Source organism: Xiphophorus couchianus, chromosome 2, assembly GCF_001444195.1.
Source record: "Xiphophorus couchianus chromosome 2, X_couchianus-1.0, whole genome shotgun sequence".
In the NCBI taxonomy this organism is placed as follows: Eukaryota; Metazoa; Chordata; class Actinopteri; order Cyprinodontiformes; family Poeciliidae; genus Xiphophorus; species Xiphophorus couchianus.
The window spans coordinates 5,341,602-5,369,524 of NC_040229.1; the positions used below are offsets into that span (position 1 = coordinate 5,341,602).

The window sequence follows — 27,923 nt, forward strand, 5'->3', positions numbered from 1 at the left end:
CATGGATACATTTATTTATTTAATGGTGTATTTATAAATTATTATTAGCATTTATTTATTTCAGGATTTGTTTATAAATTTCATAATATTTTATTTTGTGACATTTATTTTGTAAATCAACTTAACATATTTTAGTATCTTTTACTTTTTAACTCTTAGATTTTCTTTCAGGCTCGTTATTTAATTTTCTCATATTCAAAAGAGAGTTTTCTCTTTTTGGGTGAGTCGTTTCAGTTTTCATTTTTTTCATTTTTATTTGATGGAAACAAATATTTATTTGAGTATTTCATTATTATAATATTTCTTTATGTAATTTTGAAAATCTCCACGTTCTTGTGTACATTTTCTAATGAACTGCTTGGTTCCTCAGAACCAGGCAGTTCATTTTAAGTACATCTTAAGCTCCTGCTGTTAAAGTTCTGCTTGATGTTAAAGTTATTTGTTGATTTCGTTAAATGGAAAAGAAATTAGAAACTAATTTTTAATCTATGAAAAATTGAATTTGATTTAAAATCTCGTATGTTTCAGTTTTAATTAAAACTATAGTAATGGTATTAGTTCATATTAAAAACTGTTCAGATCTCATTGGGATGTTTTTAGTTTTCCCAGCAGGTCCGACGCGACTCGGCTGAAACGACATCTTCACTTCCTGACCAGAATGCCGCCGACATCCTTCTGGTACTTCAACACAGATTCCTTTAGGTTGGTATTTATTTTCTTTTCAAACTTTTTATGCAATTTAAATGACCGCTGAGCTGGAGCTGTGAAGTCGAGTCATTTATCAACGAGTCAAACATGGCTGCACACATTTCAGCTTCTGTTTGTTGTAGCAGAGTTTAAGAACATTTTCCTCTTTCAAGCTGAATGTCTCACATATTCAGTTTAGTGCTGCTGCTGCTGCACGCCCTCACATTTATGATGCTGATGTTTAGGTGGGAGGATTTCCTGCTCATCGAGACTAGAGGTCAGAGGTCACAGCATAAATATATAGTTCCTGTAATGTGGGTGTAGGGAGGCCCTCTGATTAAGGAGATAAACTTGCACATGTTTGTTGCTTCCAGAGAGTTCCTGCGGTGAAGAGCTGAGCAAACACAAATCTGTAACTGCTGAGTTGATCTGCAGCTGCACTGATTGGCTAAAAGCACCGGCGTCCCTCAGGGCCGTGTCCTCTCCCCTCTTCTGTTCTCACTGAAGGCAAATCAAATTTAAGACTAAATATAGTGGATGATGGGGGATTCTGACAAAAGTTGAAAAATATTCAACTTTCATGTGTCGAGTTGTTAGCCTGTGTGTGGAAGTTAAAACTCTGCATGAATGTCATCAGTTGCTCCATAGCTTAAATCTCCATGACCTGGATCTGCTGCGTCTGTCGCACCACTCAACTACCACAAATCATGACATTTATTCTTCCTTGAGTTTTAGCTTCTCATTGATCTTGTTTTTCTTTTGTCCTTCCTATTTTGAATGCTTGTTGATTTCTTGGTGTTTTTAAAGTGCTTTATGAAAAAGGTGGTACTTGTGGAAGATCATCAAGGCTGACTTTCTCTCCATAAAACTTTTTTGAGTGTCCTAAAAAATCAATCTATATGAAAAGGGAGCAAACATTTCTGCAGACCCCACATATGCTGGACATGAACTGTTCAGATTTGAGAGAAGAGGCAGAGTTTAGCAGCATGGCATGTGATCATCAGGATTATTATAGTTTACTAAAACTAATGAAATAACAAAAACCGAAATTGAGAAAATATTTTCAACTGAAATAAATAATAATATAACTAACTGGAATCAAATTGTGCGTTTATAAAGCTAATTTTTGAAAAAAAAATTCTCCTGTTGAGTATTCATTACCCAATCGATGTATCACAATGTAATACTTTGAGCTTTTTAAGTTCTGCACCTAAAAATTAGCCTTTAGTATGAAAAAACTAAACCAGAACCAAACAATGTTTCCCTAATAAAAACAACCAAACAAACTCTAAAAACTAAAACTAACTGACAAAAAGTTACAAGGAAATACAATTAAACTATAATGAAAAACCCAAAGTTATTACAACCCAGGTGTTTAAAATATTCCCAATTAATGCCACTTTGATAGAGTATAGATATAAAAAAGAGGGAGACAGAAAGATCTGCTGCTTTTCTGAACATTTAGGAACAAAGTGAAGTTTGGTTTTGTGCCGCCTCAGAAGGAGCAGCTAGCTCCTGCGCAGTGTGTCTCTCTGTGGCATACTAATCAGGGAAGGCTGTGTCATCTTTTCCAGCCTAATGAGCATCGACACTGCTTTATTCTCCTCCCTGCTAGCTTTTGTCCACACCGTTTCAGATTTCAACACAAGGTCACAATTATGAGGAAACATCAGAAATGTGGATCTTCACCCAGATTTTAGAGCTTTAGTGTAAACATATTGTGGAAGTGTGTCGAGTAATCTGTTTTTTGTCTGTAATTACTCTTTGAAGTGCTGCCAGTCTGCAACAATCTGATGTCCCAGGAGGAGCGAGAAGCAGCTTTATGCTCAACGTTTAAAATTCACAGCCAGCTTGTCTTTCATCCCGTCTTCCTGGTGGCGGTTCATCTGCAGCAGCTCAGTCTGATCTGAAGGATTCACAGTGAGTCCAGCACTCGACGTTAAGGGTCCTTCAGCCCTGACCCCATGACCTCTGGAGGGAATCGGCGAACGCGCCTGAAGGGAAACGTAACGAAGAGCAGCTGCTTCGTTCCTCCTCAAGGTTTTCTTCTGCTGCTGTTCCAGTTAATATTCAGATGAAACAATAATCCTCAGCAAAATGCAGCTTCAGTGCTGAATTTATACTGGGAATATGGCTCTACACACTAGGAGGCATCACCTGGGGGAGGCATTAATGAAACAGCGTCAATTAGACCCAAACAAGCAAATCTGGTCAGCAGGAAGCAAACCCAAAATATGGTTGCTAATGATGCTGAAGTTTATTCTAATGAGAATAATTATGATAAACTCAAATTCAATCATTGAATTTAATTTAAAATATGTACAAAAATGATCTAGAATGATGTAGAACACAGCTCTAGCATCAAACAGGTTGATTTTTTGTTACTTCTTAACATTTCTAATATACAGTAAATCCTGTTTTATCCATTTTAATCAAACTCCAGTTTGGGGCGGTCTGAATGCTAATCGAACCAACAGAGCGAACTCTGCTCCGCCTCCAAACCTCGGTCTGGGTTCAGGAAGTGAACTCCGGTTCAGTTTGAAATCATGTGAATGCCAAGCGGACCAGAGACCGCTTCAAAAGCAGGAAGTGGACTACAGAGCAGGGCATTCTGGGTAAATACAAACAGAGCTAATGGACTAGCCTAGTGCTAGCGGGAGAAATGGCTTGTGTTTTTTTTGCCTCCAACCGCTAAAATCTGATGCTACTCCATTTTAGTTTACATTTCAGTCAAAAATTAGCAATAATTAGCCTGAGGCTAAATATTTAGCTATCTGACTATATAGTTTCAAGCTAAATACTTAGCTAGCTCACCAAGTAAATATTTAAAAACACGATGATAAATTACCATGGTGCTAATTGGTGAAATTTAAATCATTTAAACTCCTGCATGTGGTTTTCCAAAGCAATAAATCCGATTTTACAGGTGAAAACGATTTCCCCTCGTCTCATGTTTTTCATCGGGAAATGTGTGCAGCCAGGCTCGTTTTGTCCTAAACGTCCTTCGTTTCCTCTCCTTGTTGTGAGATACGATCAGTGTTTGCTCTCCTCTGCTGGCTTTGCACTGGACGCACACCACCAGATTCCTGATTAGATGAGGATCCAATTAAACCACTCAGACACTGACTGTCAGAACAGAAATCCCTACAGAGACCATTTAGATCCAGAGCAGGAGGCTTAAACCGAAATGAAGAATTTACTCAGTTCAATGAATCTCACAGAAAAGCAGGAACGGCCAATTTAAGGAAGTGAAATGAAACGAGAGCTTGACACTTCAGTCCAGATGTTGTGACGCTCCTGCAGCACCAATTAAGAGGAGAACAAAGGAAAACAGTGTCAGAGTTCAGGGGAAGATGTGCAAGTTTGGTAGAAATGTACAAGAACTGAAGCTAGATCACTATAATCTGAGAAATGAGGAGAGGCTGCATGGATTAGCTATCAGGCAGATAAAAGAGGCGGACGGAGTCTCTTTATCTGAAAACATCTGAAGCCAGGAGAATTTTTAGCTCTGTAACAGGATGCATGATGCGTTTGGATTCAGATCAGCTGCTGGCCACGATGGTTTCTCTCTGGCAGCTCAGTTATCTGAGCAGAGAAAACAGAAAGTTCATCTCAACATGAGCAAAGCAAGACATCCGTTATTAACGCTAACAAGCTTGAACAAGAGGATAGAAATGACGCTCAGTAAATGGTAGAACCAGAGAAACTTACAGAAATGGACTGAAATTAGCTTTAGAAAATTAGCCCCTTAAATTTCCTGTGATCTTTATGATGAAAGGTTTCTTAGACGTTTAGACACATCTGAAGGGAATTTTAAAGCTGCAGATTATGTTGGATTGGAGACGTGAAACTTGTTGTGGACCAAATATTTTACTGGAGCAGATTAATTGGACCCTTGTGATTACAGAAGATTGATGTGTAATATGTATTTGTTGAGATTCTGCTGGGTTTCTCTGATTGATTTCAGAGCAGAACCAGATTAAATTAAACAGTTTACTGATGAGGGACATCTGAGATAATCTGTCGGTTCAGTTTTATTAAAAAGTATCAGAGTAAAGATGGAACAATTTTCAGTTTTCACTTGAAAAGAATAAAAGAAAATATCATTTTGTTTTCACTCTGCACTGACGCTCTCTGTATTGATCTATCATACAATAAAATAAAATAAAAATGTAGATAAAAGTTCATGTAGCCCCATCTGTGTATGAATATAGTGGCTTGTTTTTGTTTTTGCAGAATATTGCAGGACGGCTTTATTCTGATCCCTGAAGAGTTAAAATGCTCTCAGCGCATCTGGTGTTATTATTATTCAGTGTTTTTAGCTCCAACATGTTGTCCTTCACCTTCCTTCCTGTTGCCCCTGATGGTGGTGATTGTTAGCAGAAAGACTTTTATTGTTCTGCGGTACCGGAGGGAGAGGACGTCGGGTCGAGGCGGTCCCAATGTTGTTTTCCTCCTACAGCCGAGATAGTAATGGGTTCAGCCAGGTCACTCTCCAGAACCTTCCATCTGTGAAAGGATCTGTTCTCCTTCCATATTCTTCTTCTGGTATTTTATTATAACATCTCATGCAACCAGTGTTTCACCTCCAGTTCTGCTGTTGAGCTCAGAAGCAATTATTGTATTCAAAACTCAACTTTAAACAGACTGATATAGATAATGGTGAAAGGCTGGTGTTTCAGCTGCTCTCTAAAAATATCACAAAACATGAATGTATGATGAGAGGAAACATTTGATTCAGTTTCGAAATGATTCAATAAACTTACTAAAAATAAATATAACTGTGATAAAGAATCACAAGAACAGAAGACAAAACGAAGATGATCTGTAAAATATGATAATTCAGCAGACGCTTCGCGCCGCCACCAATCAGAGACGACGTCCAGCCGGCTCCAATTACCGCCTCATTGTTCTTTAAATCATGACCTTGAATCATCACGCAATCAGGAGACTGATGGTGTCACACACACACACGCACAACCCCACACACACCCCTACACACACACACACGCACACACACACACGCCTGCTTGTTAGTGTTCACAGTAATTATCAGGTTGCTGGAGACTAATAGAGTCGGCCTGTTTGGGTTTGTTGCTTTGAGCTGGTTACATCCTGCAACATGTCAGCATGTGACGTGTTGCTGCAACTGTAAATCAGACAAACATGAATCAAAGCAACGCTCCAGGTTTGGTTTTGACAACCAAAATGAGTCCAAATGTTTTCCTTCAACAAAGACGGGGAAGTTAAATGTGTCTTCTGTTGGTAGTTTTCTCTTTGTTGTGCTGTTTTCCACGTGTGCGTACATTAAAATACCGTCTCCAAGGCAACCTCAGAAAGTTTTAGGTTTCACACAGGAGATCACTTACAAGTCATGTATATTTGTAAATGTGAACAACCACAGAAAAAATAAATGAATTTAAGTGAAAGTCTGAAGTGAGTGTTGAGGCCTGCAGTATGAAAGTCACCTCTGATGCTTAAATTCATTATTAGAAACATCTTTGTTTCTCTACCTGTCACCATTACCCATAAATCTTTAATTGGTTCAGACATCTGTCAAAATGTTTCTGCACTGCACCTGCATCAAAAGCAAGGTTTCTTCTTCTGCAGTCAAAATGATTTAATGCAGCATGGAAACGTCCATGTTGTTCTGAACAATGCAGAGAAGGAGGATTGATTATTTTATCCTGTTTTCCTCATATTTCTGTGTCTGAGTTTCTCTGAGATCTAATGGCTAATCTGAGCCGCCAGACTGATGAATACTGAGACATAAAGTCACTGTTAAAACCTCCATAACGCCGTTTTATGGTCTGTTAAATAGCTTCTTAACAAAGAGAGAGAGAGACATGAGGATTGATGCTCAGTTCTGATTTTCTGCTGAAATCCATTTTTTCTTTTGGACGTTCATTCATACAGCGAATCCAATTCAGTAGCAATAATTGCTTCTGTGAGAACGTCAATGCTGTAAAATGCGACATGAACCGTCAGACTGCAGATGCTTTGAAAACTATCTGATCTCATTTAATTCCACACATGGAAGTGGTGCAGATTGGATGTACAGCCTGCCTTACAGCTCGGCCCCTCTGGCCCGGTTCTGAGCTGCAGAACTGGACCGCTTCCTGTGGTCGGAGTGAAAAGTTTGGGTGGAAACGTGTTGCTGTGGCCGGTTCCACAGCAACATGGAAAGCTAGTTTCCAGGAATTTCTGAGGGCTGTGGATAGATAAAAACACAGAATTGAGTCTTTATCTGTAATATTTAATATGTTCAGCAGAGCATAAAGAACAACGTGCGGCCCTGAAGCTGCTGACTCGGGTTTACATCCAAACTTTGCCCAAAACCTTTGAACTTCTCATAAACTCACCAATCCTGGTAGAAAACACAGAAGTTTGTTGTCAGTTTCCTCAGTGAACCGTGACGCTCCGACAGCAGGACGTTCCAGATCCCAGTTAATGTCTTATAAATGAATGTAAACATGAGAGGAAGGCCATGAACCCTTCAGCTTCCATGAAAATCTGGATCAATAGTTCAGATCAGAAAACATGTTTATGATTTTCTGAATGACAAAACGGGAAAAATCCTGACCAAGGTTATGAACTAAAAATAATAGCTAATAAAAAAAACCAAACTGAAAACATTTCAGTCAACTGAAATAAATAAAAACAGTAATTAATGGTGAAAAACTAAAACTAACTGGAACTATATTGTGTGTTTTTGGAAACCTAACTAAAACATACTGAAGTTATAATTTTTGTTTTCCTGTTATTTATTTATTTTTTAACATTTTGAACTGATGTGAATCTGATCTTCTTTTGAAAGGAGAAGTAAAAAGGTCAGATAAACTAACTAAATCTGTTTTATTTACCTGAACTGGGGGAGAAATTAATCTTTACACTGTAAAAACACAAAAGTGTTTTTTGTTGGGTTTTAGTACAAATATCTCAATACACTTGAAAAAGACTAAATCAGCTTTCAAATAACTTCAAATTAGGTTAATAATTCCTTAATATTGATAAGTATTTTTTTCATTGGCAGATTTTTTTCACTTACAATAAAACATTTTTCCATTTTAGTACCTTATCAATATTAAAGGATTACAGACCTTAAACAATCTCCTATATCTATAGCTGAAAATATATTTTTAAGTTAAATTTGTCTTATTTGAAGTGTACTCAAATATTTACACCATAAACTAGACCAAACATACTTGGTTAGATTTAGTGTTTTTGCAGTGTAAAGGTTGACCTTAATGATGAGGTTTAAACTTTTAATTGTTGGAGCCGTCAGAGATGATAAAACCTCTTTCTCTTGATGTAGACCGTGAATCACACGCTGACTCAATCACACAAGTTTACTCAGCATCTGATGGGACTTTGACCTACGCCTGCATGTTGACAGACCCGGAAATCCTGGGAAAAATGGGGTTCAAAGGTCAGACTTGGCTCACATGTTACATTAGCATTTTATTTAACCGAGTTGTTTCTGTCGGCTGACATGTTGCAGCTTCGTCTGGGTGAGAGACTTCTCTGTAAGCGGAGCCAGGCGCCGAACACCGAACCTGGAAAGCTGACTGCTGCAGGAGCAAGATGGCCGCCAAGTGACTCAACGCCGCAGGTAACCAGGTAATATGCAGATACAGAGTATAAATCTCTCCAATCAGCAGTTTAAATTCTTAATGAAGAAACTCCGGTGCATTCCAAGCTAAATCTTAATTGTTCTCTCTTATTTATCTAAATAAATCTGAATATGCATCTCTCCATTTTCAATTTGGTTTATTTCTGTAGCGCAAATTCACAACAAACGTCGTCTTGAGGCACTTTGCAAAATAAAAAGTCATTCCAGTCAGTGCATTAAGTTTAGTTTATTATTTAAATTAGTTTAAAAAGTTTCTATCTAAAGAAATCCAGCAGAGCATCGAGTCTAAACTTTGTCTATATTCTGATGATGTAAAAAAACAAAATAAATTGTAATTACAGCGTTTCCATTAAATCCGAAACGACATTAAAATCGGATGCAAATAAGTCTGTTCATGTGATAAGTCATTGGAAAAGATGCAGCGCCATCATCCTTTAACTACTTCCTGTCTTCTTCTTCATGGTTTGCGCAAGTAGAAACATCCTGTCGTTGATCATGACGGTTCCCATTGCAGTTTTGTGAAATAAATCTGCTTTAGTGCCAAAACTTTTTTCCAAAAAAGAATGTTTTTTTTTCCATTAAGAAAATTTATCTTTGAAATGTCAAATTGAGCAATTGTGTGATTAATGGAAACGCAGCATTCACTCCTCCTGGACCAGACAATTGCTTGAGTTGTTGTCAACTTTACAGCAATTCCTCATAGCGAGCATGCACAGGGCGACGGTGGAGAGGAAAAACTCCCCTTTAGTGGGAAGAAACCTCCAGTAGAACCAGATCACGGGTCAGTACCGGTGGCCGTCTGCCTGGAGGTCAGAGAAGTGAGAACAGACAGAAACAGAAGAACTGAACCAGGAGAAGTTTCTATGTTAAAAAAGTCAAATGTTAACAGCAGGAGAGGAAGAACGATGAGCTGATGGCAGCAAACAGAACGTCAGACCAGGTGTAGCTTCAGAGAAAACAGCAGAAAACATGAAGTTTACAGTTTAAATAACAACCAATGATGCAAGTTGGAGAGGAAGTTTGTCCTCTAGCAACTTAATGACAGGATAACTTTATCAGAAAGGAAAGTTTTAATCCTAATCTAGAAAGTATTCAGAGTGTCTGTTTGTAGAACCTCCAGAACCAGAAGTCACCCATCTGGTACCGGCAGGTTCTGGAAGTGTAGTGGATAGAGAAACACACTTACTGTTGAGAAACAGAAAAACATATAATAATAATTAATACAAGCCCTATTTTGAATCAGAATTGGTCTTGTCTTTTGTCTTCTTTTTTTTTATGTATATAGTGGTGTTTGTTGTGTGCATGTATCTTCTTGCCAGAGGGGGCGCTCTTGTGCCGCTGTGGGTCTAACAGGGAGAATGAGTTTCCTGGCTCTGCGCATGCACGGCTCAGAATAAACGAGCTCTTGCCAGAGTAACATTGTTTCAACTCGCTTCCTCTGTGATACTCAGATCTTGGTTGCACAGGATTCATCTGCCTGTGCGCCACTTGGTACAGATCAGATCCCACTAGTTCTGGTGCCAGTAACAATTGGGGGCTCGTCCGGGATCCCAAGTGTCTTGCCAGGAGAGGTTGATGTGGAGACGACCAGAGACGGTTCCTGAGGCTTCAGGAAAGGCTGCATTGAGGTTGTCATCCAGAGAGCCAAGGCAGCTGGTGAAACGTCAGCATGGCTACCATCAATTCACGGCAAGAACTCAAATTCAAGATACAGAAAAAACTTTGTACATTGAGTACGGAGCAGCTGCAGACAGTTGTGACCTCGACTGATGATGGAAGTGCCATTCATGTTCATGATTTAAGTGAACCAGAACTGTATGATGTGATTGTTGACTTTGTTAGAAGTGAGAAACTGAAAGCGTCAGAGGATGAAGTCATGGCTCAGCTCCTCCTTTTGGATGAACTGGTTAGTAACCTGCTCGCCGCTGATGTTGGTGCAACTGGAGATGACCCAACCACACTTTCAAGAACTGATAATGTGTCAGCTGGTCGGACTGGTTGTCCTGCCTCTCTTCAGCTGGACCTCATCTATTCAGGTCTGCAGACAGCTACTCCAGAAACAGACATTCCCTTGCAGCCAACACAGACAGCAGGAGGCTCCACTGCTGACATACCACCGACAGCCAGTGAAGTTGGTAAGAGGAGCCCCTCTTCCAGTGTAGGAGACCAGGTGTTGAGGTTAAATGATGTTGCAGTTTTATTTCCACGCAGAGAGTTTAAGCTTCATGGTGGACAAATCTCTGATTTTGGTTCTGATGTGTCATACAGTAATCTATGCAAACAAATAGATGAAGGATTACAGGAAGATTTTACCGAGATGGAGATAATTCGCACAATCTTCAAGATAATGACGCCAGGTACACTCAAAGGAATGTTATCTAACAAATGTGATACCAATATTAGTCAGAACCGCCTCAAGGTAAGATAAGATAAGATAAGATAAATCTTTATTGTCATTGTCACAAGGACAACGAAATTCAAAGGGTGCCATCAGTCGGTGCATATGCCCAAAAACAAAAAATAACTGTCTCACAATTCACACACAACGCAAGAATCAACAAACAACTGGCAAAAAAAAAAAACCTGTCCTCTTTTAGGCAGTAATGTAATTGCAGAGATTATTAAAAGCAACACAGAAGAAAGAAATGGAGCTGATATCACTGCATTACTTAAAGACTCTAAGTGTTACTGACAGAGCAGTCGAGGCTTTGGTTTCTGCCCTCCAGATCTCAACCTCTGATGAGGCTCCCCATTGCAGTGGCAATAAAGGTGTGATCATTCCAGCAGGACATATTTGTGGAGTGGAGTGCAGAGTTGGGGAATGGAAAAGAGGTGGTTCAATGCTATGTCGAGAATAATTGCCCTGAAGGTCTAGAGCTTTTGTTGAGATTCCCAGTGGGTTAACAGCTGTTGTTAAAATCCCCATTCAAAACCCCACTAAACATGACATCTACATTGGTAAGACACAGTTATAGGAACAGTTATGAACCGATTAAATCCTCAAACCAAACACAAAGACAGAATGAATGCCAGAATCATGACAATCTGACAGTTGAGCAGAAATATGAAAATTCTGACGAGGAAGAAGAGCACAGCTATGTCCTCAGAACTATTCCTGTTTATGAAAGGAGGAAATAATCTCCCATGTTCCTCAGCCAAATGTCCAGGGTAATCTCAGAGCAGCAGCTTCAGAGTTCCAGCCTGCAGGACGTTTAACACAGACTGCTGAAATGCAACAGCAAAGTTCAACACAGTTAGTGGTTGTTCCAGAATTTGTACCTCCAGTGGCACCACTAACTGAAGAACTGTGTGGAGAACCATCAATGGAGAATGAGGTGGGATAGTTGCAAACCTGGCATGCACCACCAGAGGAAGAAGTGCTGCCAGTAAGGAGGTCAGCCAGAGCTGTAAAACCTAGAGGTCTTCACATATGACCACCTGGGTCAACCATCCTATCAGCCATTGCAACCTGGAATAAATCTGATGATTGCATGTCTTCCTTGCCTCATACTGTCTTACCGAGCCACATCTGACTGTAGGCTGATATGGACATTTTAGAGCAATGACACTTTGACAAATGACAGACATTTCAAGCAACAAACCTGACTTTTCATGGTTATATTTGTTAGTTCTATTCCAGGTGTCTGCAGACATCTTTTAAAACAGGGGAGAGTGTAGTGGGTTGAGAAACCCACTTACTGTTGAGAAACAGTAAAAAAAAAATTAATACACTCCCTATTTTTGAATCAGAATTGGTCTTGTCTTTTGTCTTCGCTTTGTTCCTCTTTTTGTCTTTTGTATAAAGTGGTGTTTGTTGTGTGCATGTGTAACAGGTGGTATCAATGAGTCTCACAAGTCGTTCAGGTGGGTCTCAACCAGATATTTTATTTTTTTATTCTGGGGGAAGAAGGGAAAACAAATGAACAACCTCCTCAACTCCTTCTCCCTGCACTCCGACTCCACAGCAGCACAGAACACCGCTCTGCGGGAAAAAGGGGGGGCAGAAGAGCTACGAGGGCTGGAGTAAACTACGGAAGCCCAGGAAACACAAACGAGGCGGAGAGCAGAAGGGCGACCCCCGCAGGCAAAAACAACAAAATAAATAAAAATAACTGAATAAGATAAAATTCACAAATTCTCAATATAAAATGAATAAGAAATAATAATTTAACAAAGAAACACATTTGTAACTCTGTTACACTCACCCCCACTGAATTTTATCGAACACGAGCATCAACCACACAGTATACATCATCGGAAATAACATAAATCACAGATCACCTGGGGTCAGCATTAAGAACACAGACAACTAACGTATCCCATAAGGATGAAGTGGTATGAGGGTAGCGCTTATCCCCCAATCCATCAACTGCCTACAGGGTGCCTTGTACACCCCACAAAACCCCAACACACAGTGTAGTACAGGCTCATCACACAATACAAAATGAAAATATCATGTCCAGACAAAACAAAAAAACGTCAGACCCAAGAAGATTATAGTTTAGCTGGCGAAGAAATCAATCAGGAAAGGCCTGGAACATTGATTTGCAAACAGCTTTAACATCGAACTTGTTCTGAACGACATCCTGCCTGGACATAGTCTGTATGAGCCTGTTCACAGGTTTGACTAGGCGACCAAATCTGGACCTAACTTCCGTCTGTGCAGTATAGTCATCACAGTGCACAGTCGAGGTCTGGTCAACAGTATGCAGAATGTCAGAAGCATCATCTGTATGGCCCACAATACGAACGCTGGGATCTGGGTCCCTTACATCCACCGGGACGTTCACAGCGGTCAAGGCAGCAGAGTCACCTCCCACAGATTGACCTGTCGTGTAGCTCACGGGCAAAACTGAGCAGTGTTTGGGACTGGAGGTCATACTCCGTAAGTCAGCTACCTCCCCCACTGATGAATTCGGCTCAGACAGCTGTGTTATCCATTCAATGGTTCTCCTCTCGGAATCCATAGGCGTCGGATCAGGCGAAGGGTTCCCCACCCCTTCCAGAACACCAGGTAAGTCCCCAACACTGCCACAATCAAAGCCAGCACTTGTCTCATGCATGGTGTTGTTGTAGCTCTCATGCAACGTTTCCTCCTCTCCTCCAAAGTCATCTGCGTCTGGGACTGAGGATGCATTAGCAGAGAGTGAAAAGGCAGAAGCAGAATCAGATACTTCACATGTGGGATCCACTGGGAGGAAACTGGCCAGCATCAGCATGTTCCTGTGAACCACTTTTTTCTGTCCAGTGACTGTGTCACAGATCCTGTACGTATGTGTCGTTGGATTAATATCTGTCACAGTGTAGATGGTTGATTCCCATCGGTCAGCAAGCTTCCTCTTACCCCTCTCTTTTTTGTTGGCTAAGAGCACTCTGTCACCGACGGCAATGTCAGTGCCCTTAACTTTCCGGTTGTACAACCGAGCATGCCTTCTTTGTTCTTTTGAAGCATGGTCCTGAGCAATCGTCATGGCCTCCTTCAGGTCGTTGGTAAGACACGCCACATACTTGTCATAGTTCCCCACAGCAGAGTCATCAAGGACAGCATGAAAGAGGACATCGACAGGCAGGCGAGGGACCCGGCCAAACATGAGGTAAAAGGGGGGGTAACCTGTTGTCTCATGAACCGCACAGTTATACATGAAGGCTAGTGTCTGTAAACGTCGTGGCCAGTCAGCCTTCTCTTCAGGGGACAATGCACGGATCATGCCACCTAAAGTGCGATTGAACCGCTCCACACTTCCATTCCCCATCGGATGATATGGTGTTGTGTGTGTCTTTCTGACACCTGAGACCCTGAGGAGCTCACTTATTAGCTGACTTTCAAAATTAGCTCCTTGATCACTATGAATTCTCTCAGGAAAGCCAAAGACACAGAAATATCTGTCCCAGAGAACCCTCGCCACCTGTTTAGCTGTCTGGTCTCTACATGGAAATGCCTGAGCCATTTTTGTAAAGTGATCAGTAATCACCAAGACATCAACAGACCTGTTTCTGGAATCTTCGGCTGACCAAAAATCAATACAGACAAGCTCAAGCGGTCTGGTTGATGTTATAGACTCCAATGGAGCTCTGCCCTCAGGCTCAATGGTCTTACTGACAATGCATCGCTGACAATGTCGAACATGGTCTCTGACATCTCTGTCCAGAGTCAGCCAGAAAAACCTCTGCCTTGTCAAGCCGAGGCTCCTGAACTGAGCCTGATGACCTGCTCTGTCATGAACTCCATGAAGTACCTCGGTCTTGAGCGAGTCAGGTACAATGTACTGGAATCTTTTCGCTTTGGTATTCTGGTCCCGAGAAAGCCTGTACAGCACACCGTTTCGGACAGTTAGTTTATCCCAGTGCTTTAGATACTTTGTCACAGAGACAGACTCTGCAAACCTCTCTCTCCTAGAGGGTCTTCTACGCCTCTCAACATAGTATAGAACACGAGAGAGAGTTCTGTCTTCCAACTGTCTGTCACGGAGTTCACATTCAGTGTAAGCAGGTAAAGTGTCTTGACCAGATGGAATGAGCTGAGGCAGATGATGGACCATTTCAATGGCACGGGTTCTCGCGCCAGCATCCCACTCCACTTGTGAGTGTAACACAGCAGACACATCCTCCATTGCAACAGACTGGGGAAACAGTTTTAGTGGGCTGCATGTTGACTGAGCGTTAACACTCACTGAGGAGGGTTCTTTCTGACCACTGGATGATCGAAAGGCAGTCTGGATTGAGGAGTTTGACACATCTCTAACTTCAGCGAGAAGATTGGCATAGGGTTCAGCGAGCAGCCTGCGGCCAACAGTCTCTCGAACAAATGGCTCACGACTCAGTGCATCGGCCACAATATTCTGCGGGCCTGGGATGTACTTGATGTCAAAGTCGTAACTCGCCAATTTAGCCACCCAGCGCTGCTCACAACAGTCCAGTTTAGGCTTAGTCAGAATATGAGTCAATGGATTGTTATCAGTCCAGACTGTGAATTTATGGCCTTTCAACCAGTGGCTGAACTTGTCACAGATGGACCATTTCAAGGCCAGAAACTCCAACCTGTGAGCTGGGTAGTTCCTTTGTGACCGGGACAAAGACTTGCTGGCAAAAGCAATGGGCCGAGCACGTGTCTCACCCTGCTGAACCTGAGACAGAACAGCGCCTATGCCATCCAGAGATGCATCAGTGGATAACACAAAAGGACAAGTGAAATCTGGGTGAGCCAACACAACGCTTTGCGTCAGTGAGGACTTCAATTGTTCGAAGGCTTGTTCCTGTATCGTAGTCCAGTCAGAGGCTTTCAACTTTCTGGATGGCAGTTTATTCTGATGATGTCTGCCTTTCCTCCTGTCACCCTTTAACAGATCAAACAGTGGCTTGGCGATGGCAGAGTACCCGGGAAGGAAATGTTGGTAGTAGTTTATCATCCCCAAAAAGGATCTTATCCGCTTCTGAGATGGAGTCACGCCATCTGGTTCCATAAGTTGGGCCGCAGTCATGTTGGCGATGATCTCAACCTTACTTGGGTCCGTTGAAACACCATGTTCGTCAACAATGTGGCCAAGAAACTTAACAGATCTCCTCAAAAAGAAACACTTTTTGGGAGCCAGTTTCAAATTGTGGCTTTGCAACCTAGCAAACACCATCTCCAGGCGCCGTAAGGCAGATTCCTCATCAGGCGCAAACACCAACAAATCATCCAAATAGCACAGTAGACTCAGATAGTTCTGGTCTCCGAATATGCTGGTCATCATGCGCATAAAGCTCCCAGGACTATTGCAGAGACCCTGTGGCAGACGATTGTATTCATATAAGCCCATAGGAGTAGTAAAGGCAGAATACTTCCTGTCGTCCTCGTGAAGTGGCATATTATAAAACCCAGAGGTCAAATCCATGGTACTGAACAGACTGTTTCCCCCCAATGCTGCCAGACAGTCTGCCTGATGGGGAAGGGGATGGGCATCTCTCAGGGTTCTCTTGTTCAACCAGCGAAAGTCTGTGCAGATACGGAGATCTCCATTTTTCTTCCACACGAGAACTAGAGGTGATGCGTACTCGCTTGTGGATTTTCTGATAATTTCCTTCTCTTCCATCTCACTCAGGACTTGCCGCAGTTTCTGATACTGGCCAGGGGGCACTCGCCTGTATGGAAGCCGGAAAGGTCGGGTGTCGGAGAGGTTTATACGGTGCACAAACCTCTTTGCTTCTCCACAATCAAGATGGTGGCGGGAAAATAAACCCTCATACTGCAAAACAAGGTTAGCCATTCTTGTTCTGCAGTCCTCAGAAACTTCACAAGACTCGATATCAACATCACCGAGCCCGACTGATCTCAGCGCATCTGTGACCAGACTGGCATCCGCAGTAGGTGGCATTATAGATTGTCCAGAACTAGCAAGTCGAACCTCTGAGCACTCTGCATCATCCATGTCTTCCAGCGCCACAACGGGGTAGACATCAGCTAGCTTTGTGTTGCGTCTCAATAACACAGGTCTTTCGGACATATTGATGAGCTTTAATGGAACCCACCTGTCTCCCCACAATGTGGTCACAAGCTTTGCAACCAGAACACCTCGGGGTGCCGAGCGGGATGACGTGGGCTCTGTCATGATGGTGCTGCCTGGAGAGACAGAAGTGTTTCTGGGTAGTTTTCCCCACACAAGATACTCTCGTCCAGGCTCAAGGCAGGTAGCTGAGTTACACTTTACAGTACCGATTTTATCAGGAGCATTTCCATCCTTCCATGGATTAAGACCAGACAGCATGGACAGGAAACGTTCAGTTTCTGGATCCCCAGAAGGACACGGGGTGGACACCGTCTTCCAGTAGGAATCACACTGCTTGAATTGATGCAGGATGTGTTTTATGACATTAGTGCCCAGTATCAAGTCATCATGCTGGCCTGGAACAACGAGTGTTGGCACCACCATTTTACAGCCATACACTTCCATCTCCACATCAAAAGCACATTTAGGCTTAACACGAAGTCCGCCACATCCAACAAGAACCACATCCACATCAGATATGTTTTGGTCAGTTAACACTCCAGCTTCTTTCAGCTTCATTTCAGCTGCTTCACTGATGCTGCAGGCCATTGAACCACTGTCCAGCATTCCGCCCATTTTAAATGTCCCACCCACGTTCACAGAAGTGTAGAAAAGACTGTTACTGCTGCTAACTCTGTGAATATTCTGATAAATAACAGCTCCTGAGCTACTACATGAGTTCTTCTCTGAAGTGTAAACAGTCTCAGCATCTGACATGTCATCAGTTTGGGAGTCGTTAGTGTGACCTGCACTGCCTCCCTCCGAATACAGGTCCTTTAGTTTCCCTCCGACTGGGACTGGGAAGGATTCTTCATGGGGCAGTTCAGTTTGGTGTGGCCAGGGGCAAAACAGACAAAACACAGCCTCTCAGACATACAGTGTGAAGTAGTGGTGTGACTTGAGTCATTACAAACTTTGCAACCTGCCACTCTGTTGCTTTGTTCACGAGGCGCACGCTGGAACCTCCCACCCCGGGTAGGATGAAAAGTATTGCGTTGCTGCATTCTCTCCATCATTTGCTGAAACATGTCGACCATTCGAGTGAGAAGCCTCTCCTCTGATTGCTGAATATGTTGTGTAACAACTGGCACTGAGTCTTTGTTTCTAGTATCCTGGAGACCACCCTGACAGGAAACTGCTGGAGACTGGCACGAAGAATGATGCTGAGATTGGAGAAAGGAGGGTGAAAGTAATGAGCTAGGAGGAGAGTAACAAGGCTCATAAGCTGCCAGACCAGGTGACACCGGGGTAGGCAGCTCTGGGCTGATGGCAGCAACCTGGCTTCTTAGCTGTGGAACACCAGTTGCTCTGCTAGCTGCCCTCAACTCTCTCTGGTAGTCATCAATCCTTAACTGAACATCACGTGAAGTCCACTCACGAGCTGGCTTGCACTTCAAAATGCAGGATAACTCCGGGTCAGGGCAGTGTTTGACGAACATGAGAGCCACTTCATCATTCATGCTTTCCGTCTGTTTCCCACGCTTACGCTGACCCTCAAGAGCTAAGTCTGCTGCCTTGTTTAGTCTTATCCAATAATCAACAGGGTTCTCCCTGTGTCTGGGCAGAGTAGCATAGAAATCGGCGAGGGGGAGGCATGATGGGGTTTCACTGAAGTAATGGAGAAGAACATCATATATCAGTTCAGGATTCTTTGTAACATCAAGTGAAGGATCACTGCGCAATGCAATCTGCACCACATCCTTTGCCTTGCCCATTAAGTGGCACATGATCTCCTCTCCTTGACCACAGGTAGGTATGTCTTGTTTTCTGAGGTGCATTCTAGTCAAGTCAATCCAGTCACGGATTGAACATTTGTCAGTGTGGTCACCTCTGTATGTCTGAAGTACCCTATCAGGTCTAACATGGACTGTCAAATGAGATGGGTCATGTCTGTCACTGTCACCACGTGAGTTCTGAGTGACACAAGAAGGCTGAGGTTCACTGTTCATATTTACAACACCAGCTGACATTAGTTTAGAAACAATTGATTCACCAATTTGTGCACCTAACTGGCCAACCATGTCTGTAAGGTGATGAAGGGGATCAACATCACTGCAGGGTGTGGAAGTAGGGGGATTCTCCCTCATGAACCCATCAATAGCAGTACAACTTTGGCTCTGACCTAGCCCTGATTCTGCACTAGCATCATATGTGAGTTTTGAATGTCCTACATCTCCACTGTCAGCAGTACGGCTGAACCACACACCCCGACCTTTAGGTAATTTAGGAGTAGTAAACTGATCCATCTCTGATACACCAGTTACCTGTAACCATAAAAGGCACCACAGTATTGTTTCCAATCAAAGAAAAATACCAAAGCAGAACAATCACTTAAATTGGATTAAAAAAAAAGTAGCACACCATAAAATAATTGTTTTTTCTTTTTTTTTTTTTTTATATTTACTCAGTGATCGTAAAAGAAAGTGTTGTAATTCCAAGTCTCTTATTGACCTGACCACAAAAGGATCCCGAACTGCAGATCAGGTCAGGTGCACAGCAACCACGGCGAAGAGCGTCGAGCTGATCTGTAGATCCGAAGGGTCACGGCACCAGTGTAACAGGTGGTATCAATGAGTCTCACAAGTCGTTCAGGTGGGTCTCAACCAGATATTTTATTTTTTTATTCTGGGGGAAGAAGGGAAAACAAATGAACAACCTCCTCAACTCCTTCTCCCTGCACTCCGACTCCACAGCAGCACAGAACACCGCTCTGCGGGAAAAAGGGGGGGCAGAAGAGCTACGAGGGCTGGAGTAAACTACGGAAGCCCAGGAAACACAAACGAGGCGGAGAGCAGAAGGGCGACCCCCGCAGGCAAAAACAACAAAATAAATAAAAATAACTGAATAAGATAAAATTCACAAATTCTCAATATAAAATGAATAAGAAATAATAATTTAACAAAGAAACACATTTGTAACTCTGTTACACATGTATCTTCTTACCAGAAGGGGCGCTCTTGTGCCGCTGTGGGTCTAACAGGGAGAACGATGGCTCTGCGCATGCGCGGCTCAGAATAAACGAGCTCTTGCCAGAGTAACATTGTTTCAACTCGCTTCCTCTGTGATACTCAGATCTTGGTTACACAGGATTCATCTGCCTGTGCGCCACTTGGTTCTGGCTCAGATTCCCCTGGGTCTGGTACCGGTAACAGAAGGAACATCTGGACCAATCAGATCCTCTGATTTTATCCTTTAATTTGGTCAATAATTCTCATCCTGGTATTTATCTAGTTTAATCGTCTATTTAAAGCATCTAACAGCCTTTGCAGCGGTTAATGATTCACCTGGCGTAAATAAAGACGTTTTATTTTGAAATGATCGTTTCCTCTCGCTACGTTTTGCTGCTTCAGCAGAATCCACTTCCTGTTTACACGTCCGCGTTTTTAGCTTGTCTGTAAACTAACTGCCAGTGGAAGAGTTCAGATTGTTCCTGGTGGAAAATTTAGATCTGCTTCGAAAGAAAACCACCCAGGAAAAGAGGAAGAAACATTTTAATGCCAGATTGAATCTCTACTGTGCAGGATAATGACAATAAAATTTATCTTATCTTACTGACATTAATTACATCAGCAGCAGGTTTGAGTTTAAAAATGACTCAAACCTGCTGAATTTGACCATATTCACACATTGATTATTGAGATTTTATGTGACAAACCAATAGAAGGCTGCTCATACTTGTGAAATGGAAGTAAGTGATCCACATTTTTTTATTTTAATAAATAAAAATCTGAAAAGTGCGGTGTATGTTTGTATAGAACCGCCTTTAGCTCCAGTTCTGGGTTCGTCTCCACCAGCGCTGCATGTCTAGAAATCAACTTTTTTATGGATTCTTCCATGCAGAACCGGTATGGACAACATGTGGAGATAAATATTCAAGCCTTGGCTCAAACTCTCTGTCAGCTTTAGGTCTGTACTTTGACTAGGCCCATTCCTCTGTCTCCCTGGCGCTGTTATCGTTTTTCTTTCTGAGGTTTCTGGTTGGAACATGATGATGATGATGGTTTGTGGCAAGATGTTTTGTTTTCAGAGTCTATTACATTAAACATGTAAATATTTTGACTCGAACATCCCATAATCAGCTCCTTGCTGCTCTGCAAACACTCCTGCAACAACACCGTTATTCTGATTACCGTTGCCTGGGAAACCCGTCCAGCTTTTGGAGATGCTCCTGCTGGGTTTAGGTTTGTTTCCAAACAGACAGAAAACACTCGGATCGGCTCTGTGGAGGCTTAACTCTCATTTTTATCTAAAATCTTTTCGTTCGGAGCTGATTCTGTGCAGAACTCAGTGAACTGATTCACACTTAATCTGATTGCATAATAACTCTGAGGTGAGTTCAGAGATCCAGAGAGAGACGGGAGGTGAATGAAGTTTGAAAGTCCTTGCAGGTCATACTGCTTTTATAAATACCAGCCTGGAGGCGGTCCGGTCCGGTCCGGTCCCGCCCCTCGGCCCGCTGGCAGCCACTCATGTGTTGCAGCCTGGCTTGTTGGAGAAGGTGTCCGCTTTCTTCTGCCCCGTCAGCGGGGCGGTCAGATGTCCCTGACAGCCTTCCTCGCTCTTCATTCATAGCTGATGATTTAAAGTTTCTTCTGACACATGGCGACATCCAGAGGGACCAGAAAGGGCCGAGGGGCGTGAGGGGGACACTTTCCACTCAGCGTATTAAAATATGAGGCTGCTGCACAAGAGATGAAGAAATAACATCCAGTTGTTTGTGTTTATGTGTTAAAGTGTTGCAGAAACCCCAGCTGGTCAGCATGGATCCTGCGGAGAAGAGAGGGAAGAGGTGGGACGCCGCGGCGCCCGACGGCGGCTACGCCTGGCTCATCCTGCTCTCCTGCTTCTTCGTCTTCGGCCTGACCTTCGGTGTGATCAAGTCCTTCGGTGTATTTTTTGTTGAGATCCAACAGTACTTTGAAACCACAGCAGCAGGAACATCATGGATCACCTCCATCACCGTGGCGACCATTCACATGGCAGGTAACTCTCCTCCAGCTCCTCGCTTTCCTCCAGGAAACCACTGAAGTTTTCATCATCTGAAAATAGAGGAAAGAATGATGGAGTATTAGGGCTAAGATAGAAAACTAAAATAGGAAAAGGACATTTCTGCCAAAAAACTCAGAAATTTTTAGATTAATCTCAATTTTCCAGAAAAAACTTGGAAATTTCTGAGTTTCAAAAGTCAAAATTTTTTGTCTTTTGAAACTCAGAAATGAATCCCAAAATTTCTGAGTTTTTTCTAGCACATTTTCTACTTTTCAAACTCAGAAGTGTCTTCTTTTTTTTTAAGTTTCTTGGTGAGAATTTACTCCTCCTTTGTTTTCCTGTCTGCAACGTCCCTCAGAGGAAAGCACTGAGGTTTTCATCAATAAGGTCTGCAAATAGAGAAAAGTACAAACGTTTTATTCCATTGTCAACAGAAAAATAGAAAAGGAAGAGTAAAATTCTGCCAAGAACTCAACATTTTTTAGATTTGTCTCAGAAATTTCCTTAAAAAAAAAACACACAAAAAAACAAAGAAATTTCTGAATTTAAAAAATTAAAAGAAATTGATGGAAAAATCTCAGAGATGTTTAGATTATTTTGCAGAAATTTTCTAACAAAAAACAGTCAAAATTTTTTACTTTTAGCACACTAAACGTATTACTTTAGTACACTTCAACAAACGTTTTGCTAAAAGAAATTAGCGAGTTAGCAAGTTGTAACTTGCTAACTAGGAAAATTAGCTCCGCTATTTTAATGTTAGCGGATTAGTTAAAAATTGCCCACCACTACATGTAGTGGTAGTTTATGATGATAAACTACATGAAAAGTTTGTGAGTGAATGAGTTCTTTAAAAGTCTCTGAACACAGAGTTTAACAGAGTCTGTCAAAGTCTAATTTCGGTCTCTTGAAAGTTTTCTCTTCTTGTTTTTTAAAAAGAAAAGCCCAATAAATTTTCTTTAAGCAGAAAATCTCACTGCATTCTTCCTACTATTGAAGTGTAGGCTAAATGTTAGCGTGTTCCTGTGTTTCAGCCCCGGTCTCCTCCGCTCTGAGTGCACGCTTCAGCCATCGCGCTGTGGTTATCTCGGGCGGCCTCGTCTGCAGCGCCGCTGTCGTATTCGGCGCTTTGGCCCGCAGCCTGACTGAACTCTACATAACTGTGGGTTTCCTAAACGGTGAGTGAAGCAAACACAGAAAGATGAGGCCCTGCTCTGGTGGGCTTGGCTCCTGATCCGTTTGATTGCTGCAGGTTTCGGCTACGCGCTGACCTGGACCCCCGCCGTCACCATGCTGGGCATGTACTTCGACAGGAGGCGCCCGGTCGCTAACGCCTTAGCTAGCGCTGGAGAATGCATCCTGACATTCAGCTTCACGCCGCTGTTCCAGCTGCTGATCGACAGCTTCTCCTGGAGGGGTGCGCTGCTTATCCTGGGGGGGCTGCAGCTCAACTTGTGTGTGTGTGGCATGCTGCTCCGGCCCCTGAGGGCCCCAAGAGATGCTAATGTTATCAGAAAGGTCAAAGAAGAAGAGGAGGGCCTCCAGAAAGGAGACCTGGAGGAAACCAAGCTGGGCTTTCGATTGGAAAGTGAGCAGAACGTCCTGGAAATGTCCGATCAGGAGACGGTGAAAGATTGTGTGGAAGTTCCTGATGAGACGTCCAGTGAGACAGGGAACTCTTCAACCGGTCCAAAGAGGACCCAACTGAGGACTAGAGTCCAGCACTATGTCGACTACACGCTCATCACCAATGGCCGCTTCATGGTCTACTCCACCTTCGGCGTGTTTGCGGCGCTAGGGTTCTTCGCGCCGTCGCTCTTCCTGGTTCCGTACGCTCGCAGCCAGGGGTTGAGCGAATACCAGGCGGCGGCCCTGCTGTCCATCTCTGCGGTGCTCGACCTCTTCGGCAGAGTCTTCTTCGGCTGGGTGGCGAACCTGAGGCTGATTCAGACGGTACGCTCAGCATCATGGGACACAAGCAGAAACAGATCGGGGAGGGGGGACACTTTTTCAAATCACTTCTTATCTGTAAACCTACAGAAACTACACTAAATGTTTAGCTCCAAAATAAATGCTTAGTTATAAAGATAAATATTTAATTTGTAGCTAAATACTTAGCTCATAGCTAAATATTTTGGTATTTTCTAACAGCCTTGTCCCCAGTGGGGTCAGGAGGTCAGGAGGTGCTGCTGCCTCTCCAGCTAAAGTTCCGGGCGACAGGCGGGGTCACCTGGACAGGTCGCCAGTCTGTCGCAATGTAAATATTACATTGTGGTGGATACAATGTATATATTTCACACCCGAATGTATGCTCTTATTGTGAAGGGGAGAAAGGTGAGGTGAGAAGGTTGTCCTTCATGGTTATTTGTTATTTGTTCGTCTTTTTCTGCTAAAACAACATATTAAATATTTTATATTTAAATACTAAATATTTATCTTAAAACTAAATTCATAGCTCTAAGCTTAGCTTACAAGCTTAATATCAAGTCTGAAACTAGACCAAGTATTTAATTTTAACTTTAGCATTTAGTTAGCAAGCTGAATAATTAGCTCTGAACTAGCTAAGCATTTAGTTATTCCTGAGCCAGCCAAACATTTAATTTGCAAGTTATATATTTAATTTATAAATTAAATATGTAGCTTTCTCAGAAGATCCAGCTATTATTTACAGTAGCATACTTCCTATTATTGGCAAGTGAATTTGCACCTTACCTAAATATTTATATTTTAGCTAAATATGCTAGCTACATATTTAGCTTGCTAGCTCTGAATTTATGATAAACATGGTGAAAATATAGACCCTTCCTGTTGCAGATTTTACCTTCACATTAAAATGTTTGTATGTGTTAATATTTGCTATAGCTAAATGTTTAGTTAGCAAGCTAAATATTTAGCTCTGAGCTAGCTAAATATTCCACTTCCGGTGTAGCAGATTTTTCCTTGACATTAAAATATTCCTGTATGTTCATCTAAGCGTCCAGCATCATGACAGTAAGTTGATGCGCCTCTGCTTTCTCTCTGACCAGGTCCAGCAGCTCACCGCCACCGTGGTTCTGCTCGGCACCGTGTTGCTGCTGTGCCCGCTGGCCTCCACCTTCCCTGAGCTGGTGGCGTTCAGCGCCGCCCACGGCCTGGTGTTCGGCGCCACGGTGGCCGTCCACCTCACGGTGCTCCCGGAGGTGGTGGGCGTGGAGCGGCTGGGCAGCGCGCTGGGCTTCTTCATGCTGATCCGCAGCAGCGGAGGCCTGCTGGGGCCGCCCGTCGCTGGTAAGCCCCGATGGTTGTCTCCTTCATATCCGAGCTAAATAGTGTTACCTAGTTAGCAAGCTACGTGTTTAGCTCCAAACTATATACTTAGTCATCAAGCTAAATTTTAAGTTGAAGCTAAATATTTAGTTTGCATGCTAATATTTATTATCATGCTAATATAATATTTAGCATAATAATATGTATTATTATGTTATATTTTCATAATAATAAAATAATACATATTTAGCTCTGAGGTAGCTTTTATTTTGGTCGTCCACTTCTGGTTTGGTTGTTTAGCTTCAAACTAAATATTTTGTTTTGAGCTAAATATGTAGTTGTTTAACTTGATATTTAGCTAGCTAATTCTGACATTTATAAATGAATTAACATGGTGAAAATATAACTTTTAAAAATAAACTGGAACGTTTTTCTTGTCACAAGCCAAATAACCTAAATTACTGCTGTTATTTTTTTACTGTGTACCTTTACCAACAGGAACCATAGCTCATCTCCAGTTCAACGTTTAAAGTACTTTGGTCAAACCTTCATTCTTTTACACTCTTTCATTACGTTTTGATGGAGTAAATAAAAGGCTTCGTCCAGCTTTTAGCTTCATCGTCCAGTAAAACTCGATCCTGTCGCAGCTCTGACATGCAGCAGCGACTTTTACTTCATGATTCTGTCAAACGTCTCACAGGATCACAGTTTGAAATAATCAAAAGCTGCAGTGTTAATTTCATGGCTGTTGGCTTTCTAAATGTTCGCTCACACTGCTAAATGGATTTTCCCTCCAACTAACCTTATCAATTCCTTTAATTAGAAGTAAAAGTTTAGTTGGGTTTTTGAAAATATGAAGCAGAAAAAAACGGATGAAACATAATATAAAGTTGTTTACATCCAATAATAACAAAGAGAACATCTCATTGCTCTATTGGAGCAGATTTAATGATATTTAGTATCTTTGTATCTCATTTGTGTTTATGGAGTCACTTTTTATAACTTTAAGCAACTTTAAATTGACCATCTGTATATTAATAAGAAAAAAATGACTTATGATCAACTTCTTCTGCACAAACGCTCTACGCCTGCAGCATGCCGGCCTTACAGAGCAGAAAGTATCTGAATCAAACAGCCGTCATCTCAGCCGCTTTCAGCTGGACTTCCTGCAGAAACGCTTCTGCCTCTCGTCAGTTTCTCCTTATTTTATTGTTTGCTTTGAATTTTTTCAGAAGTGCTGCACACTTTGATATTTTATTTGTGTCTCTTTTGGGTTAAAACTGATTTCAGATTAATCTGATTCTGAAAGACTACAAATATAGACAATGAGTTCCTATTTTTAACTCTGTCTGACACAGAGGCTTGTACTTCTCAGACTTCGAAGACAAGCTTCAAAGTCCTCCTCATTAAGTAGGACAGCTTCCATCTGTGTCCTTTTCCTGTTGGTTAGCAACATTATGCAGTAGGTATATTTGCATTTCAGGTTTAAATAATTTCTCATAAACTTCTTATTTCTGGCCCTTTTCTGCTTTCCGTTCAGGTTTCTTCATTGACAAGATGGAGAACTACGGGACGGGCTTCCTCATGTCTGGAGTGGCCCTCATCGTCTCCGCTCTGTTCCTCCTAATTCTGCACCAGATGAACCGGCGGAGTCAGGAAACGGCCAACGATGCTGCACTCACAGAGAAAAAGAGCTGGAAAAAGTGTTTCTGTTAGAGGGAAAGAGCCAGACATGAAGAACTCTGACTGCGGTTCATGTTCGGCTCTAATCTGCATCCAAAAATCAGCCGGTCAGCAGAGGTCAGAGCCAGTAAATTAGGTCAAGCTAATCATAATCTGCAAGATCATCTCTGTGGTCGGGAATAGAAGATGAACGCTGCGTGAGTCGGTAAATGTTTGGGATTCTTATAAACTCAGCATTTTCTTCTTAGTAATCAAATACTGGAAAGTTTTCATGGTCATAACGGCACGTTCACATGTTTCCTAGTAACCCTGGCTCCACTTAAAGAGAAATAAAGTTACTACAATGAATCATCATTACAATAAAATAATCTACCAGGATGAGTTTATAGCAATACTGTTTCTAAAATGTAAGATCTAACATCAACTTTCATCTGTTTGTAGTTTTTATTAAACAAGTCAAGTTCCCCCTTGAGTTCAAGTTTAAAGAGAACTTAAACTTTTTTCTGGAGCTGAAAAAAAAAAAAACATTTTTATGCTAATTTAAAAAAGAGTTTTGTTTTCTGTCAATTTCATTAAAAGTATACACTGTTTCTTAAAGTAGTTCTTCCTTTGTTGCTTCATGATGGTCGCGGTTTACTAACGTTTGAAGCTTGTCTGTGGCGCCCTCTAGCGGCAGTTCGCTGACATTACAGCATTTCTAAAAACAAAGCTGGAATAATCAAATGATGAAACTCTGATGATGAAATAATCTACTGTACAAAGCACATCAAATTAGGAATATTTCCCATCTTGATGAAAAACTTTATAGATATTAAAGAAAAATTGGATCCTGCTGTTCTGTTTTCAACATCTGGAAAAGTTTAACTTCTTCATCTGATGAAGAGTTTAACATCTTGTAAATACTCTGACCAGGAAAAAGTCTGGACTAGACTGAGCTGCAAACGGCCATGATTTCCTTCTGGTAAAGAAACATAGAAGAAATGTAAAAAATGCTTAGAAAAGATCTGCAAGTCTGAAGATCAATACTTTATATTTGAAATCAATTCAGTTTATTTCTATACTGCCAAATCACAACAAATGTTGTCTCAAGTCACTTTACAGAAAAAATAATTCCAGTTGATTACTAGTTATCAATCAGTGCAATATGTTCAGTTTGTTATTCA

General features: G+C 41.9%; 1 protein-coding gene across 2 annotated transcripts; it reads left to right on the forward strand.

The window, feature by feature from the left end:
- Positions 1–556: 556 nt before the first annotated feature.
- On the forward strand, positions 557–27,357 carry LOC114135422 (monocarboxylate transporter 13). 2 transcript variants are annotated; one of them, XM_028002706.1, is made up of 7 exons: positions 557–702; positions 8,189–8,307; positions 21,580–21,828; positions 22,866–23,009; positions 23,084–23,784; positions 24,858–25,098; positions 26,618–27,357. In XM_028002706.1, exons 3-7 carry the CDS (start codon positions 21,606–21,608, stop codon positions 26,791–26,793), a joined length of 1,485 nt encoding a protein of 494 aa, XP_027858507.1. In that variant the 5' UTR covers positions 557–702; positions 8,189–8,307; positions 21,580–21,605; the 3' UTR covers positions 26,794–27,357. The 2 variants fall into 2 exon arrangements, with proteins under 2 accessions (XP_027858507.1, XP_027858517.1); XM_028002716.1 differs by lacking the exon at positions 557–702 and having other exon boundaries at positions 7,930–8,299.
- The last annotated feature ends 566 nt before the right edge of the window (positions 27,358–27,923 follow it).